This window comes from Mauremys mutica, chromosome 1 (genome assembly GCF_020497125.1).
Source record: "Mauremys mutica isolate MM-2020 ecotype Southern chromosome 1, ASM2049712v1, whole genome shotgun sequence".
Classification (NCBI taxonomy): Eukaryota; Metazoa; Chordata; order Testudines; family Geoemydidae; genus Mauremys; species Mauremys mutica.
Genome location: NC_059072.1, coordinates 95,124,662 through 95,140,347, shown reverse-complemented (window position 1 = coordinate 95,140,347; position 15,686 = coordinate 95,124,662). Strand labels below are relative to the sequence as shown.

The window sequence follows — 15,686 nt, the reverse complement described above, 5'->3', positions numbered from 1 at the left end:
GCCACACTGAGATCTCCGTCTCACATGGTTGAATCAGGATGCAGACTGGTTCCCCAATGGGCAGAGACACAGACCCCCAAGCCCCTGGAATCCATGCCAAGGATATTGTGAAATCATCCTTTCAGAGCCAATCAACCTGACTGTCCTCTTCTCCAAAGCCAAGTGTCATGGGCAATAAGGAATCAGCTCCTTCTACAAGCGCTACCTCTACCTCTGTGTCCTGCTCTTGAAGCAGGCCCAAAGACCGCTTCCCATTACAGTATCAGGGTTCTCCCTCACTGGTGAAGACAAAAATGTAAAGAAGCCCCAGGCATATTACTCTTTCAATATTACTCTAGATATGTCAGCCATGTCCTTGACAGCAGAGCAGCCCATCCTACTTCCTCAGTGCCAAGTGCTGCAGCCTCTTCTACCTTGGCTACTTCAGCATCAGGACCCTCTGCATCGACTGTGGCATCCGTGTCTTCCTGGGACCTTTCAGCACTGAGGAGGTCCACACCTCCCTTCAGCTTGGTCCTTACTACTACTTCCTCAGCACAAAATAAAGAAGCCCCCACTTGCACCTTTCTATTGTCCTTGACATGCTATCTATGTACAGCAGGTTTTGGAGCCAGAGCACCCCAGAGTTAACCTTGTTGTCAGAAACAGGACCAAGGTTCATCCTTGGATCTCTCACTTCCAACATCTTCATTTTGGTGAGGCTCCTTTTACCTCTTGGATACCTCCTGCTTTCTGGGTTCCTCCTGGCATATCACCTCCATAGCCTTATGGTTCAGTGATATCGTAGCCTCACGGGCCCATGTGGGTTCCATTGCCTGTACCTGAAAGGGGGTGAAAATCCAAGAAGGCAGAAAAGAGGCCAGGATGGTTACATTTTCTTCTGCTGTGAGAGCTCCAAAGCATCTCCCTCAGAAATTCTGATCCGAAGAATGGGAGGATGAAGAGACTGATGTGTATCCTGCCACAGAACCTCCTCATCCCTTCTATTCATCCCCAGATGACACTGTGGCTCCCCCAGCAACTTTGCCTAATGACTACAAAAATACCTATGGGGAGAACTGCTGAGATTCTAGACCTGGAGCTGGCAGCTGAGCAGAGAAAGTCTCAGTTTGTGCCACATATTACAGGCCCTACTAGGGTAGCTATTCCCACAAATGAAGGTTTGAATGCTTTTGCAACCACCCAACCCACAAAAAAGAAACCAATAATCTATTCTTCTTGTTCAACACCTGGGGAGAGAAATTCAAAGAGGCTAGATCTTCTGTGGAAAACGTCATACTCCTCAGCCTCCCTCCAGATGAGGATAGCCAGCTACCAGGCAGTGTTAGCTAAAAACTGCTTCCTCACCTGCATAGGCATGGGAACTAGGAGTGTGCAGGGTGCTGCAGCACCCTCAGGTTTTGCACAGAGCTCTGCTCCCAGCCCCATGCCCAGGGTCCCAGCTGCCAGCCCTGGGCCTGGGGCGCCACTGCCGGCCCTGCGCTCAGGGTCCCGGCCCCGCGTTCAGGGTCCCGGCTGCTAGCCACACACCTGCCCCAGCTGTGGCCCCAGCCTCAGCCCCCTTATCCCTTTCCAGTTCCCCTCCTCCCCCCCTCTCGGCGACATGGCCATGCTCCTGGCCCCAGCTCAGGGGACAGGGGCGCAGACACGGGTAAGGGAACTGGCTTTCAGCAGCCCCACTATTAAAAGTGTTACAGTGCCACTGCTCACTTGGGATAAACTGTCTCACCAGGATCCTGAGGCTGTTAAAAAGGAAACTAAGTCAGGGATAGCAGAGGGTCATCAAGTGACAAAACATGCCTTCTAAGCAGCTTTCGATGCAGATGATAGCAGCTAGAGCAGTGGCCATACCTGTGGTGATGCATTGATATTCCTTGGTCCAGTCTTTAGGTTTGCCTGAGAGGTCCAAAGAACCATTGAGTACCTCCCTTTTGAGGGGCCCTGTATAAAATTAAAGAACTAAAGTTAGCTTAAGTTTGGTTAAGAAAATACATATGTGTTGTAAAAAAAAGGCTGTGACTACCAAGTGGAAGGAAGGCTTTGGAAATAATGAGTTATAAGTCCAAAAATAATAAAGTAGGGAGGATGTCTGGTTCAAAGAATAACTAATGAGATAAGGGAATTTTTCTAAAAAAGAAGGCCTCTGATCAATAGGGGTGACTGCAGATGGCTTTAAATCACATAGAGAATCTGTCTTACAATGAGCCGACACAGCCCTTCGCCAACCCACACGCCAGTGTTAAAGCCTATGTGAACCCAGATGCAATGGGAAAACTGTTCCTCACCAAGAAGGAGGGAAGGAAAGGCCTTGGGAAGAAAGGAGATTGTAAATCTTATCTGGATTAAGAGTGGAAAGAAGGGTGAACTGTCTCCACTCCAGTTGGTTTTTAGCTGAAGTCAGTAATTGGCAGTGACATCACTTGTTTGTTAAAAGGTATAAAAAGTAAACTCTTAAAGGGTTCATTGCTAATACCTTCCTGACCAAGTTGGAGCTGGCTGATATGAGTCTGAGAAATCCCTGGGTTTAGCTCAGTTGTAAGTATCTTGATCAAATGGTTCTAAATGTTTTGTTACTGTTTGGATGTAGTAAATTGCGTATTAGTTAGGTTTTTTAGGCATGTTTAGAGCAATTGTATAAGTACCATTGGCCTTTTGATTTAATAAAAGAATTAATGGTTAAATTAGTTGTTTGGTGATTTCCCATATCAATATTAATAATTTAAAATATTATTAATAATTCCAACAGGCCTAAACTAATGATTCCCTGCATTCTCTATTAAAGATTCAAGAGCCATGCTGAGGTCTCTAGAACTATTATCCTCCATCTGCAAAGAAGTTAACTCCTTAGTTTAGATTTCAGTCTCCGGGGTTATATAGGTAACACACTAACCAAAGGCCTTTGCACGAGTCCAGAGAGTTACTTATGGGATAGATGCATTTTCACAGAGATCAGCATCTGCAACTGCTAACTGGATGACCATGTCATCTGCTGCAAGGTCTTATATCTGACAGTCCAGTCAAGAATCTTGGACCAGCCTTCTCTGTGGACCTGTTCCCCTCCTCCTGCTCCTTTGGCAACAACCTTTCTTATTTCCTTGTTGCTTGGAGTAGAATTGCCTCAGACCAATTGTTCTTAAAAATCATTTCAAAGGGACACTTTATCCAATTTCACTCCATGCTGCCTATATCCCTCTTCCACATCCCTTTCAGGGATCCCTAGCATGAGATAGTGCCAAAGGAAGAAATGTTATCCCTTCTCCACTTGGGTACTGTAGAGATGTTCTGGAGAAAGGTCATTTCATTTCAAGGAGGATGTTAATATTTCAAAATGTGGTTTAATTCCAAATTTCAAAATTCTCCACGAAAGGGAATGGAGCCCCATCTCTGGAGCAGTGCCCTTTAAGTGCTGCCCAGAGCCAAGGACCCTAGAAGCCTGGGGTTCCCAGCAGCCCACCATACAGGCAAGCTGGGAGGAAAACAGCTGACAGACAGGGTTCCATGGGAACGTCAGTGAAATTGCATCATCTCTGCAAAATATTTTGAATTGGCAAATTTGGAACTTTTCCCACCAGCTCTACTCAGCAGCACAGTGGAAATAAAATAACAAAAATAAACAATGTAAATGTTTAAAGCACTGTACGGGTATTAACTTAATAACACCTACCATTTCCTAATGCCCTTTACCAGTTGCCTGCAAGAGGATCCATGTAGGCAATGCTAGAAGAAAAAGTAATTTACCACAGTAACTGTAGTGATCCACATTCTTCTCTACTATTTCAGTTTTGTGATAGATTCTTGAAATAGTAGAAGGTAATGACAGCATGGGCCCTCCAGAAAGTCCTGAGCTTTTGCATGCAAGGAGCATGCATTTCACCTACAAGTGGGATCCATGCAGGCAAATCATCTCAAACAATAATCATTATGGTAAGTAACCATTTTGTAAGTTGTTGTGCCCTTCTGTAAAGAGTGGGCACACCACTCCTGAGTTATGAGAGGGAAGAGTGGATGTGCTACTTCCAGGAGCTCTGATAGTATGGTGATGAGCACTGTATAAGAAGCTAGATAAGGCCATGTCTACAGTACAAAATTATGTCAACCTAACTTATGTTGGTATACAGCCCCCACCATTATTAAATCGCTCGTGTGTGTGCACACTTGGCTCCTTGTGTTGGTGGTGTGCATCTTCACCAGGAGCACTTGTGTCAATTGTATTGTCACTGTGAGGTATTGTGGCTCCTGAAAGCCAGTAATGATCAATATAAGCAATGCAGTGTCTACACTGACACCGAGTTGACCTAATTACATGGAGTGTGACGCTACGCTGCTCGGGAAGGTGATGTTACTAAATTATGGTAGAGAGGGACTGATGTAAGTGAGGGAGGGATAGCTCAGTGGTTTGAGCATTGGCCTACTAAACCCAGGGTTGTGAGCTTAATCCTTGAGAGGTCACTTAGGGATCTGGGGCAAAAATCAGTACTTGGTCCTGCTAGTGAAGGCAGGGGGCTGGACTAAATGACCTTTGGAGGTCCCTTCCAGTTCTAGGAGATAGGTATATCTCCAATTATTATTATAATAATAAGTGGAGACATTCCAGGGGAAGGACAATGCAAGGCAGCTTAGTAACGGTGACTTGTAGACCAGGCCTAAATAAATACGATAGAGAGGGGAAGATAATGGAGCTAGTCCAGATTGCTCCCTTAAGTGCAGTTGCTGGACAAATGTATTCACGCTCTTGGTGCCCTGCAGTGCATTAGGGCAGCCACTACATTGAGGGGAACATCTCCAGGCTCGTAAAGAGTTGGGGAACGAATATGCCCTGAGTCCCAGTGGCAATATCTCCAATGAGTTAAAGGAACAGAGATAAAGGGCCACTTTCATCCCTCATTTACACTCAGTGCCACTTTATTCTGTGGGGTTATATGGTTGTAACTGAGGGCAGAATTTGACCTACTAAGAGGAGAACAGGTAATTGACAAGAGGTGGGTACAGAAAAACTGCACACTGAAGAATGAAGTTCAAATCAGGAAATTAGAGGAAAGGCAGCAAGGCTGTCAATTGATTCTGATTTTATTCCCTTGGTTGCTGTAGATAAGGTGTCAGTGCCTCAGAGAAGGACCCCCACAGAATAGCCAACCTAAGCATTCAAAAATCACAAGTCAGTCTCTCCGTCTCTGCTCCCCGCCAACCTAGGATCCCAGGATTGGGAACTTCCAGTTATTGTTGTTATTAACGTGGGGCGACTGTTCTGGGAACGGCCTCAGGCATTGGGGGGGGGGCGGGGAAGAAAGGGGAGATGCACCCCAGGAGAGCAGGGGCACTGGTTTGAAACTCGCTGAGGAGCTCATCCTTTCCCAAAGCTGAGCCTGGCTGTAAGGGTGGGTCGGCGAGCTAGGGCTTGCATTGTGCAGCCTGTCAGCCACACTTGTTGAGGCTGAGGGCCACCTGGCCCTGGTCTCTCCCACGCCCCAGGCCGAATCCTTCCCGGATGGGGCGTGGGGGAGGGGCATCGCTTCACCCCCGGCCTGCCAGCTCAGTCTGTATCGCCCCCCGCTCCGGAGAGCGGAGCCCATCCGCTGGGGGCGGTGCTGGGAGGCCGCGTGTGAGCCGCCGAGCGGAAGGAGGCGGAGGAGCCGGGCGGGGCCTGGCGGGCGGCTGTTCCCCGGAAGGAGCAGCGCTGCTGGGCCGGGGCCGGGATGGGCCGCAAGAAGAAGGCGGGTAGCGGCGCGGGGCTCCGGCGGGCGGTGATCTTCGATGAGGACAGTCGGCGGTGAGTGAGCGGGGCTCCGAGCCGGGCTCCATGGCCCGCAGCTGCCTGCTGTCACGAGGCTCCCACGGCACAGACGCCGCCGACCGTCCCCACGTGTGTGAGGGGCAGCTGCCCCCCGCTTCGGAGTCACCTCCCCACGTGTGCGTGTCAGGGGGAAAGGCAGCTGGACCCCCCCCACTTCCTCCAGAGGTGCCTCCCCACGCGCGTGTGTGTGTGTGTGTGTGTGTGTGTGTGGGAGAGTAGCTGGACTGCACCCCTTGCAGAGGTGCCTTCCCACGTGGGAAGCAGACACACACACACACACACACACACACACCCCATAGGGATGTTTCTTCTATCCCTTCCCCTTTCTTTGTATGCTGAGTGAGGCGGGCCTCTTGAACTGGCAGGAAGTAAGACTGGCTGTGGCCTCAGCTTTGGGAATGCTTTATGCTGGCCCTCCTCCTCCTCTACTCTGTGGAGAGCCGCAGGCCATATTGCCAGACTGCTGGTTTTCTTCCTCCCAGGGCCGGCTCTAGGCACCAGCGGGCCAAGCACCCGCTTGGGGCGGCATCCTGGGGAGGGCGGCAGAGGGCCCCGGTGGACCTCCCGCAGGCATGGAGCCGCTGACCCGCAACCGCCAGAGCGCCGCCCCGCCCCAGCAAATCCTAGCCGCGGCTGGGAGTTAAAAGGCTCTGGGCTCCCCGCCGCGGCGGGGAGCCCGGAGCCCTCTGATTCCCAGCCGCGGCTGGGAGTTAAAAGGCTCTGGGCTGCCCGCCGCGGCGGGGAGCCCGGAGCCCTCTGATTCCCAGCCGCGGCTGGGAGTTAAAAGGCTCTGGGCTCCCCGTCGCGGCGGGGAGCCCGGAGCCCTCTGATTCCCGGCCTCTGGGCTCCCCGCCGCGGCGGGCAGCCCGGAGCCTTCTGATTCCCGGCCGCGGCTGGGAGTTAAAAGGCTCTGGGCTCCCCGCCGAGGCGGGCAGCCCGGAGCCCTCTGATTCCCGGCCGCGGCTGGGAGTTAAAAGGTTCTGGGCTCCCCGCCGCCGCAGGCAGCCCGGAGCCTTCTGATTCCCGGCCGCGGCTGGGATTTAAAAGGCTCTGGGCTCCCCGCCGAGGCGGGCAGCCCGGAGCCTTCTGATTCCTCCGCAAGGCTCTGGGCTCCCCGCCCAGGCGGGCAGCCCGGAGCCTTCTGATTCCCGGCCGCGGCTGGGAGTTAAAAGGCTCTGGGCTCCCCGCCGAGGCGGGCAGCCCGGAGCCCTCTGATTCCCGGCCGCGGCTGGGAGTTAAAAGGCTCTGGGCTCCCTGCCGAGGCGGGCAGCCCGGAGCCCTCCGATTCCCGGCCGCGGCTGGGAGTTAAAAGGCTCTGGGCTGCCCGCCGCGGTGGGGAACCCGGAGCCCTCTGATTCCCGGCCGCGGCTGGGATTTAAAAGGCTCTGGGCTCCCCGCCGAGGCGGGCAGCCCGGAGCCCTCTGATTCCCAGCCGCGGCTGGGAGTTAAAAGGCTCTGGGCTCCCTGCCGCGGCGGGCAGCCCGGAGCCCTCTGATTCCCGGCCGCGGCTGGGATTTAAAAGGCTCTGGGCTCCCCGCAGGGGGAGCCCAGAGCCCTTTAGACACGCCTGCCGCCCTAAGGGCGCACGGACTGCCCCCCCCAGCCCAGGGCGGCAATTCAGTGCGCTGCTTGGGGCGGCAAAAACTCTAGAGCCGGCCCTGCTTCCTCCCATTCCCCACTCCTCTCTCTGGGGACGGGAGGAGCTTCTGCAAGGGTCAGGGCTTCTCTTCTGTTCAGGATGGCTGTAACCTGCCCCATGTGCACTGCAGGGAGTACCTGACCGGGTTCCACAAGCGGAAAGTGGAGAGGCGGAAAGTGGCGGTGGAGGAGATCAAGCGAAAATTGAAAGAGGAGCAAAGGAAGATGAAAGAGGAGGTACTTTCCCCTAGGTGATCTTTGTGGTTAGCTGGTTAGAGGTGTTTAGTTCGTGGCAGTATGTTGTGGCAAGGGGCTATACAGTAGTTGTGGAATAGCTGGAGTGTTTCAGGCTAAGGGTAAGGTGTATTGACAAGACAGGGTGCTGAGAGGGGAACAAGACAGGACTCAAATAGCTGAAGGTTCTACAGCATTTGGATGTATCAGCAGAGCTGCATGGTAACTCTGGGACTATAATAATGGATGCATTAGGGTAGAATTGATGTGCGCTGGCACATCATGGAGGAAGATTACACCACCCGTCCTCACACTGGATCTAGCCAATGCTGTATATGCAGGACAGCTTGATACTTGAAATTTATTTTGCAGCCCAGTTGTCGAGGAAGGGTGGGGGCATGCTTTGGGCAGGGGTTTAGAGATTGTGCCATGGGTGACAGCTGGTAAGACTGGAAGTACTGCAGTGACTTGACTTGTTTCCTTTCTAGCGTCACAAGGAGTACCTGAAAATGCTGACAGAGAGAGAAGAAGCCCTAGGTGAGTGTTGTCTCCTGTGGTGGATCTGTACCTCATGATGACCAACAAATCAGTTGATTGGGGGGTGGGGGGGGATAAATGGCTAGGCAGCCCACTTAGCCCAGCGATTATTTTGTTGCCCCTTGTGCCTGACTGAGAAGCAATGTTGATGGGCTATGGAGAGGAATCCCTCTGCCACCATTTTTCCAGGCAGAGACTGTATGTGGTTGGGGTGGGAGATATAGAAAGCAGCAATTGGGAGGTGATCTGTGAGGCTTTGTTAAGGTGTGAGATCCTGTATATGGGGGAGAGGATGTTCTTATTGACTCCAGTCTCTGCCTCTGTGGCTTCAGAGCCTTCTCAGCCCTGTAATGCTGGGTGCAGCAATTGGGGCACCTACCCATATAGAGCAGGAACTGGTCAGGGTGAATTTGCCCTGGGAAGCCCATTTGCTTTGTGTTTGTGTTGTTCACACCTTTCCTGTGTAGTCAGTGGTGTGTTTTGTTGACTCTGCAGATGAGGCTGATGAGTTGGAACATTTGGTGACATCCCAAACAGAGTCTGTGAGCATTGATCACCCAAACCACACTGTAACAGTGACTACCGTCAGTGACCTGGACCTCTCAGGAGCACGCCAGCTAGGACTCAGCTCCTCTGGGGTACGACTCCCTGCTGTGTCTCTGTCCAATCCTCATTGTGTCAGCCTCAAAAATCTCCAAAGCTGGTTGGATGGGACCAACATTCCCTAAATATGACAGTAGTTTGAGTCTCCTGGGGCCCCCAGTAGGAGCAAGGATGGGAAAGGAGACTAGCAACTTTTACACTCTTCCTCAATTGCCATAGTTGGTTCATGAGTGGGGGGTAAACTTTCCCAAAAGGCTGCTTCACGCCCAAAATTAAGTTCTCTGATATTCCACAGAAACTTAGTGTTGGTGAAAGGTGGTGAATTGATAGCCCTGGTGGCTGCTGTATCCCCAGAGCAGGTATGACATGACTAGCAAGTGTACAGACTTCCCTACATGGCCTGTCCACTTGGCCTGAGTCCTGTCATGAAGAGATCATCTCTACGGTGAAAGGGAATTTGTCTCCGTGACCCACTTAGTCCTTGGTCTCTCTGCTGAGACTGCAAATGAGGAATCCAGTTAGTTCCAGCTGTGGTGGCTTTTTGGTGTATGGAAACCCCAGAATTGAACTGAGATCTCAAGCTCATTTCCCAAGGGCCTCCAGGTAGTAATTGGTTGGAAATGCCTTATGATCACTATGAGCCTATGGAGTTGAATCAGTAACATAGAAACAAAAGGTTCCCTGTGTGGTAGAGGGAATCCTGCATATCCCTGAGGACATCTGCCCATCCAGAAATCCACCCTGGTGTCTTTTCAAAAATGAAACCCTCTGATTCATAATGAAACTCAATTCTGTCTCCCTTTAGACCAGGGGTAGGCAACCTGTGGCATGCGTGCCAAAGGCGGCACGTGAGCTGATTTTCAGTGGCATTCACACTGCCTGGGTCCTGGCCACGGGTCCAGGGGGATCTGTATTTTAATTTAATTTTAAATGAAGCTTCTTAAACATTTAAAAACCTTATTTATTTTACATATGACAATAGATTAGTTATATATAATAAATTTATAGAAAGAGACCTTCTAAAAGCGTTAAAATGTATTACTGGCACACGAAATCTTAAGTTAGAGTGAATAAATGAAGACTTGGCACAATACTACTTCTGAATGGTTGCCGGCCCCTGCTTTAGACCTTAATTACAGGTTGGGTCTTGGAATGGAACAGGATAGTGGTCCCCTCTTGGTCTGTGGAGCCCTTCCTTATGGTTTACCGAGACATTGGGAACCAAGTAGTGGAGGATTTGAAGAGTTTGAGAGGGTCATCTGTGAGAGGATCTTTTTTTTTACAAAGTTGTTGTCAGAATGACAGAGCTGTGGAACCACCTAACACTGCTCAAACTGACCTGTTATGTTTTGTTAGGGAGGAGGTAGTGGATTAGAAGAAAAGGAAACGTTGAGCGGATTCACAAGCACATTGCCCAAGAAGTCTGGAGATCCCTTCCTGTCCCAGAGGTGGGTATAAAACTACTCACCTCTCTCCTCCTGCCCCAAACAATCCTGCAGCATTCTACCACCCGCTAACTTGGATATCTGGAGTATGCATGTGGGGAGATAACATAGGGTTTTGATGTCCATTCTGGGCTTGCTGTGTTTTGTTAAGCTGATGGTATGCTCATCAGCTACCAGCAGAGGGCACCAGCAGAACACAAGCATAGATGGGCCATGGTGCTCCAAAGCTGGGTTTGAGGGGTGTTTTGCACTGATAGGTAATGAGTGCTCAGTAATGTTAATCCCTGCTAGTGGCAGCAGAAGGATATTGGTGCAGTCTGGGTGAAGTCCCGCCCCCTCCTCAACAGATTTGCGAAAGGAGATGGTTTGCCAATCAGGTGACTTTAAAGCTTAAACCTGTGGCGTTCTCAACATTTTCTAGTGTCCAGGATTCAAAGCTGCTTTGGTGGCATTACAGGGTGGTATTTAATGCTAAAGTGACTGGACTGTGCTCCATTTTCAAAGGGATTAAAACTTTATGCAGCATACTTAGACTGCAAGTTCTTTGACATAGGGGTCATTTTTGTTCTGTTTGTACAGACCGAGTATAATGGGGTCCTGATCCATGATTGGGGCTCCTAGGTGCTAGTGCAATGCAAATATTAATAGCATGGTGCCCTGCATCACCACAAGCAGGCAAACTGCCTTTGTGGTGGAAGCTGTAATCCCCTTGTGTTTAGGCACCCCTCCATCCCAGCTAGGTCTCAAGGCTTGTCTACACTGTAGTGCTTAGTGAAGACACTGCTTATGCCAATGGGAGAGCTTAATCCACCTCCTTGAGAGGCGGTAGCTATATCAGTGGGACAAGGTCTCCCATCGACATAGTGCTGTCTACACAGGGAGTTATGTCAGTGTAACTGCATCGCTTAGGGGTGTGGATTTTCCACACCCCTGAGCAACATAGTTATATCAGCATAAGTCTGTAGCATAGACCAAGCCTCAGACTTTCTCTTTCCTCTACAGGATCTCTTCACTCACTGCCTCACTGCACGCACGCAGCCGGAAGAAGCCCAAGGGAAAACAGCTCAGGCGTGGCCAAGACCCACACAAGAAAACCCAGAAACCTAGTGCTAGACGAACCAGCAAGTCCCAGCGCCGGAAACTGACTGGCAAAAGAGGGCGCAACCAAGACTGATAGACAAACTGAAGTGGAAATTATCTGCAAGGCAAGGCTCTGCATTTGGCAACAGTCTCTGCCTGATGTGACTGCCCAGTTTGTTGTGGATGGGACCTTGTTTGGATTCTTGTTCGACAAGCTGTACAGCCGAGCCCATCTATCTCTTCTCCTGGTTGGAGCCAGTAAACGCTGGGCCCATCATTTTTCGTTGTAATTGCATGCAGTGGAAGGTTTGTTACAGTCTCTGTTGGGTGGGCTGTGAATCAAGCCTGGACCTGCCTTTTCTGCATAGGTCCCTCTGTTCCCTGGAATTTCCTCTTCCCATGGGAGCAGAGGAAAGCTAGTGTCTTACCTTACAGAAATGGAAGAGTTGGGTGTGGAGCGAATACATCTAGATGGTTTACAAGAGGAGGGAGAACTCAGCTTCCACCCGTGCTCTATTGCATTGACTTTGCAGCCCTCCTTGCTCAAGAAAGCTGGCCCCACTTTGAGTGTCTCGTGCTCTTTGCACAAAGCCACATGCCTGTATACAGATAACCAGGGTGAGATTGGTAACTTCCTGGTGTAAATCTTTATAAATATCACTTTGTAAGAGTGCAAATGTGTGTGCCTTATTACAGGTGGGATAGATAGTAGACTAAGCCCAGTTCCAGCTGGGAGGAAAGGAATGGGTCCTGTTGTTGAGGGGTGAGGAGGGCCTTGAATTCTCCAGCACATAGCTCCTCAGCGAGGAGAACGCATGTGGAGATGTTTTAGTGACAGTACTGAGAGAGGCATGGCAGGAGTGAATTGCTCCATTGGTCACGGAAGGCTGCTATCTTACATCTGACAGTGTGACAGTTTAGAAGAGTAAGAAATCCCCTAGTGCACTGGCCCAGCTGTGTTGTTGTGTCCATGGTGATGGCAGCGACCTCTCCAGGCCTTTGCAGTGGTTGTCTTCTGAGCTCTTGAATGTTTGTGCCAGAGGGAGCTGTTTGTTCTCCTGTGGCTTGACTAAAAGATTTTGGGCTAGTCTATGGTACAAGGGCATCGCTGTATAGCTGTGTCAACAAAGCCCCCTAGTGGAGACTCCGCGTATAGCTGCAAATGTATAACTCTTCACCCTATAGTTAAACCACCGCTAGATGACCTAAAATATGACTAAAGGAATCTCTTTCAGGTATCAGATGTGTCTACATGGGGGATGTTGCTGGCATAGCTCTGTTGGTCAGGGATGTGATTTTTTTTTCACACCCCTAACCAACATAGTTAAGCTGGCAAACTTTGTAGCATAGGCCCGGCCTGTGTCTATAGGAATTGGTGACCCCTGATTATGGAATTTGGGGAGAACCCTCTAAAAGAAGATTAAAAGGTGAGGGAGCTGCCCAGCAAGATAATTTTGACCTGGGAAAATATTCTCTCTGCCCCTGTTCAACTTTTCACCTGATGTTCTTATCCATCCCTCCAGAAGAGCAGCGCCATGGCACAAGCTCTGCAAGGCTTCTGGGCAATGAAATTACTATCACTCTTACAGTGAGCTCTTTATGGTGACTTTAATATACCAAATCATTTCTTCCCCATTCCACCCCTCAAAAATTCTGCCGGAGTGAAGGAGAAAAGGGCCAAATGTGGGGGTAGTGTCACCATTTGTTTTCTAGCTGCCATGCTAGAAAATTAACCTCTCTGTGGCAGAATCTATGAAACCTCATTAGGTGATCCTGTGCTGGAAGAGTTCTGAGCTGCATAAAAAGCCTGGGTGGGGAAGAAGCACTTGAGTTGTTTGTTGTTTTCTCCTCTTCGCAATAGAATTGTAGTCTTAATTGAGACAAGGTAAGTTAAATAAAGGAGCAGCTGTGTTCCATTCGTGTGCTGTATGGAACACACAGGAGTGGGAGATCAGAAGTGTGGCTTTATGGTTAAAGGACTGGTCTAGGAATCATGCGGCGTGAGCTTAATTCTAGCTCAGTCACGGACTCCCTGGGTGACTGGCAAGACACTTAACCTCTGTCTCACTTCCCCATGGGTAAAAAGGGGGTGATAATCCTTCCTTTCTCTCACCTGTTGTCTGGATTGTCTGTTTAGATTGTAAACGCTTTGGAGTGAGGACTGTTTGTGTTGTGTTTGTACGGTGTCTGCCACATTGCAGCCCTGATCTCAGTGAGGGCTTCTAGATGCCACTCTAGTACAAATACATAATGAGGAGTTGCCAGTCCCAGAGGCGGTCTAGAGACAGCAGTGTGGATGTAAAACACTAGGTGATAAACCTATCGCAGTGTAGGTGATTTGAGGGGAGTGCCTTTGGAAGATAACTAATGGCACTTCTGTAAAAACTAGAACAAGATAAGCAGAGCACACATTAAATGGATTAAAAGCTGGCTAACTGATAGGTCTCAAAATGGAATAGTAAATGAGGAATCCTCATCAAGCAGGTGTGTTTCTAGTGGGGTCCTGTAAGGATCAGTTCTTGGCCCTACACTATTTTAACATTTTTATCAGTGACCTGGAAGGAAACATAAAATTGTCACTGATAAAGCTTGCAGATGATGCAAAAATTGGAGGAGTGGTAAATAATGAAGAGGACAGGTCACCGAGAAACAGCAATCTGGATCACGTAGTAAACTGGGCCCATGCAAACAATATGTGTTTTTATGTGGCTAAATGTATACATCTAGGAACAAAGTGTAGGACATACCTGCGGATGAAGGGACTCTATCTTGGGAAGCAGTGACTGAAAAAGATTTGGGGTTTGTGGTGGAGAATTAACTGAACCGGAGCTCCCACTGTGGCTCTGTTGCCAAAAGGGCTAATAGATCATTGGATGCATGAACAGGGGAATCTCAGGTAGGAGTAGCGAGGTTATTTTACCTCTGTGTTTGGCACTGGCACAACTGCTGCTTGGAAGACTGTTAATGAGTTCTGGTGTCTGCTGGCCCAGAAGGACACTTATAAATTGGAGAGGGCTCAAAGAAGAGCCATGAGAATGATTAAAGGATTAGAAAACATACTTTATAATTATACTCAAGCAGCGTAATCTACTTTGCTTAACAAAGAGAAAGTTAAGGGGTGACTTGATTACAGTCTGTAAGTACCTACATGGGGAACAAATATTTAATAATGGGCTGTTTATTCTAGTGGAAGAAGGTATAGCACAAGCCAGTGGTTGGAAGTTGAAACTACAAAAATTCAGACTGGAATTTAAGGTGTAAATTATTACCAAGGGGGTATGTGGACTCTCCATCAGTGACCATTTTAAAATCAAGATTTGATCTTGTTCTACAAGATCTGCTCTAGGAATTACTTTGGGGAAGTTCTCTGGCCTTCATTATACAAGAGGTCAGATTTGATGATCACAGTGGTCGCTTTTGGCCTTGGAATCTATGTAGGTGGGAGTGTTAGCCACTCAGGCTTCATAAAGTGAGCTTTCATTTGAACACAACTGAATTTGTAGGCCCTAAAGTTGTGAAGAAAATCTTAAAACAGGGATCAGCAACCTTTGGCATATGGCCCATCAGAGAAATCTGCTGGTGGGCTGGGATGGTTTGTTTACCTGCAGCATCCGCAGGTTCGGCCGATCGCAGCTCCCACTGGCCTCGTCTCACCGTTACAGGCCAATGGGGGTTGCAGGAAGCAGCAGGAAGCAGCGGCCAGCACATCCCTTGGCCCGCGCTGCTTCCCACAGCCCCCATTGGCCTGGAACGGCGAATCGCAGCCAGTGGGAGCTGCGATCGGCCAAACCGGCAGACGCTGCAGGTAAACAAACCGTCCTGAACGGATTCCCTGATGGGCCAGGGTGCCAAAGGTTGCTGATTCCTGTCTTAAAAGCATGAATGAAGTGCAAACTTGGCTCAATGTTGTCTTCCTGAGTCTGCAGCCAGCCTGAAACAATAGGTCTGAGAGCTGTGAACTACCCCACTTATCTCAATAGGATGTTAACACCGAACCCAACAATGGCCATTTAAATGTCAAAGTTAACTATTTCACAGCCACTCATGTTAGCAGTAACACCCCACTCCTGTGCTTATTTAATATCTCTAAAATACCTCTTCTGCCTTCCCAAAAGTTGCCAAAAACTCCAGCTCTTGCTACTGACAATTTCTTTGCTACCATTTTGTGTTGTCCACACAAAAATCCATGGCATGTGGAAACAATGAAAATGTGGGGATTCAATGTATTTATACCACGAAAGCTCATGCTCCAATACATCTGTTAGTCTATAAGGTGCCACGGGATTCTACTGCTTTTACAATGTATTTATAGTTTACACTATTAAAATCACTAGCACAGGTCTACTATACGAAATGTT

At 49.3% G+C, this 15,686-nt stretch overlaps 1 protein-coding gene across 3 annotated transcripts; it reads left to right on the top strand.

The window, feature by feature from the left end:
* The first annotated feature begins 3,798 nt into the window (after positions 1-3,798).
* Positions 3,799-12,079, top strand: NOL12 (nucleolar protein 12). 3 transcript variants are annotated; one of them, XM_044985912.1, is made up of 6 exons: positions 3,799-3,924; positions 7,529-7,666; positions 8,152-8,200; positions 8,696-8,838; positions 10,160-10,251; positions 11,251-12,079. In XM_044985912.1, exons 1-6 carry the CDS (start codon positions 3,814-3,816, stop codon positions 11,420-11,422), a joined length of 705 nt encoding a protein of 234 aa, XP_044841847.1. In that variant the 5' UTR covers positions 3,799-3,813; the 3' UTR covers positions 11,423-12,079. The 3 variants fall into 3 exon arrangements, with proteins under 3 accessions (XP_044841847.1, XP_044841862.1, XP_044841855.1); XM_044985927.1 differs by lacking the exon at positions 3,799-3,924 and adding an exon at positions 5,528-5,767 and having other exon boundaries at positions 7,561-7,666; positions 11,251-12,017; XM_044985920.1 differs by lacking the exon at positions 3,799-3,924 and adding an exon at positions 5,775-5,907 and having other exon boundaries at positions 7,561-7,666; positions 11,251-12,024.
* Positions 12,080-15,686: the final 3,607 nt, after the last annotated feature.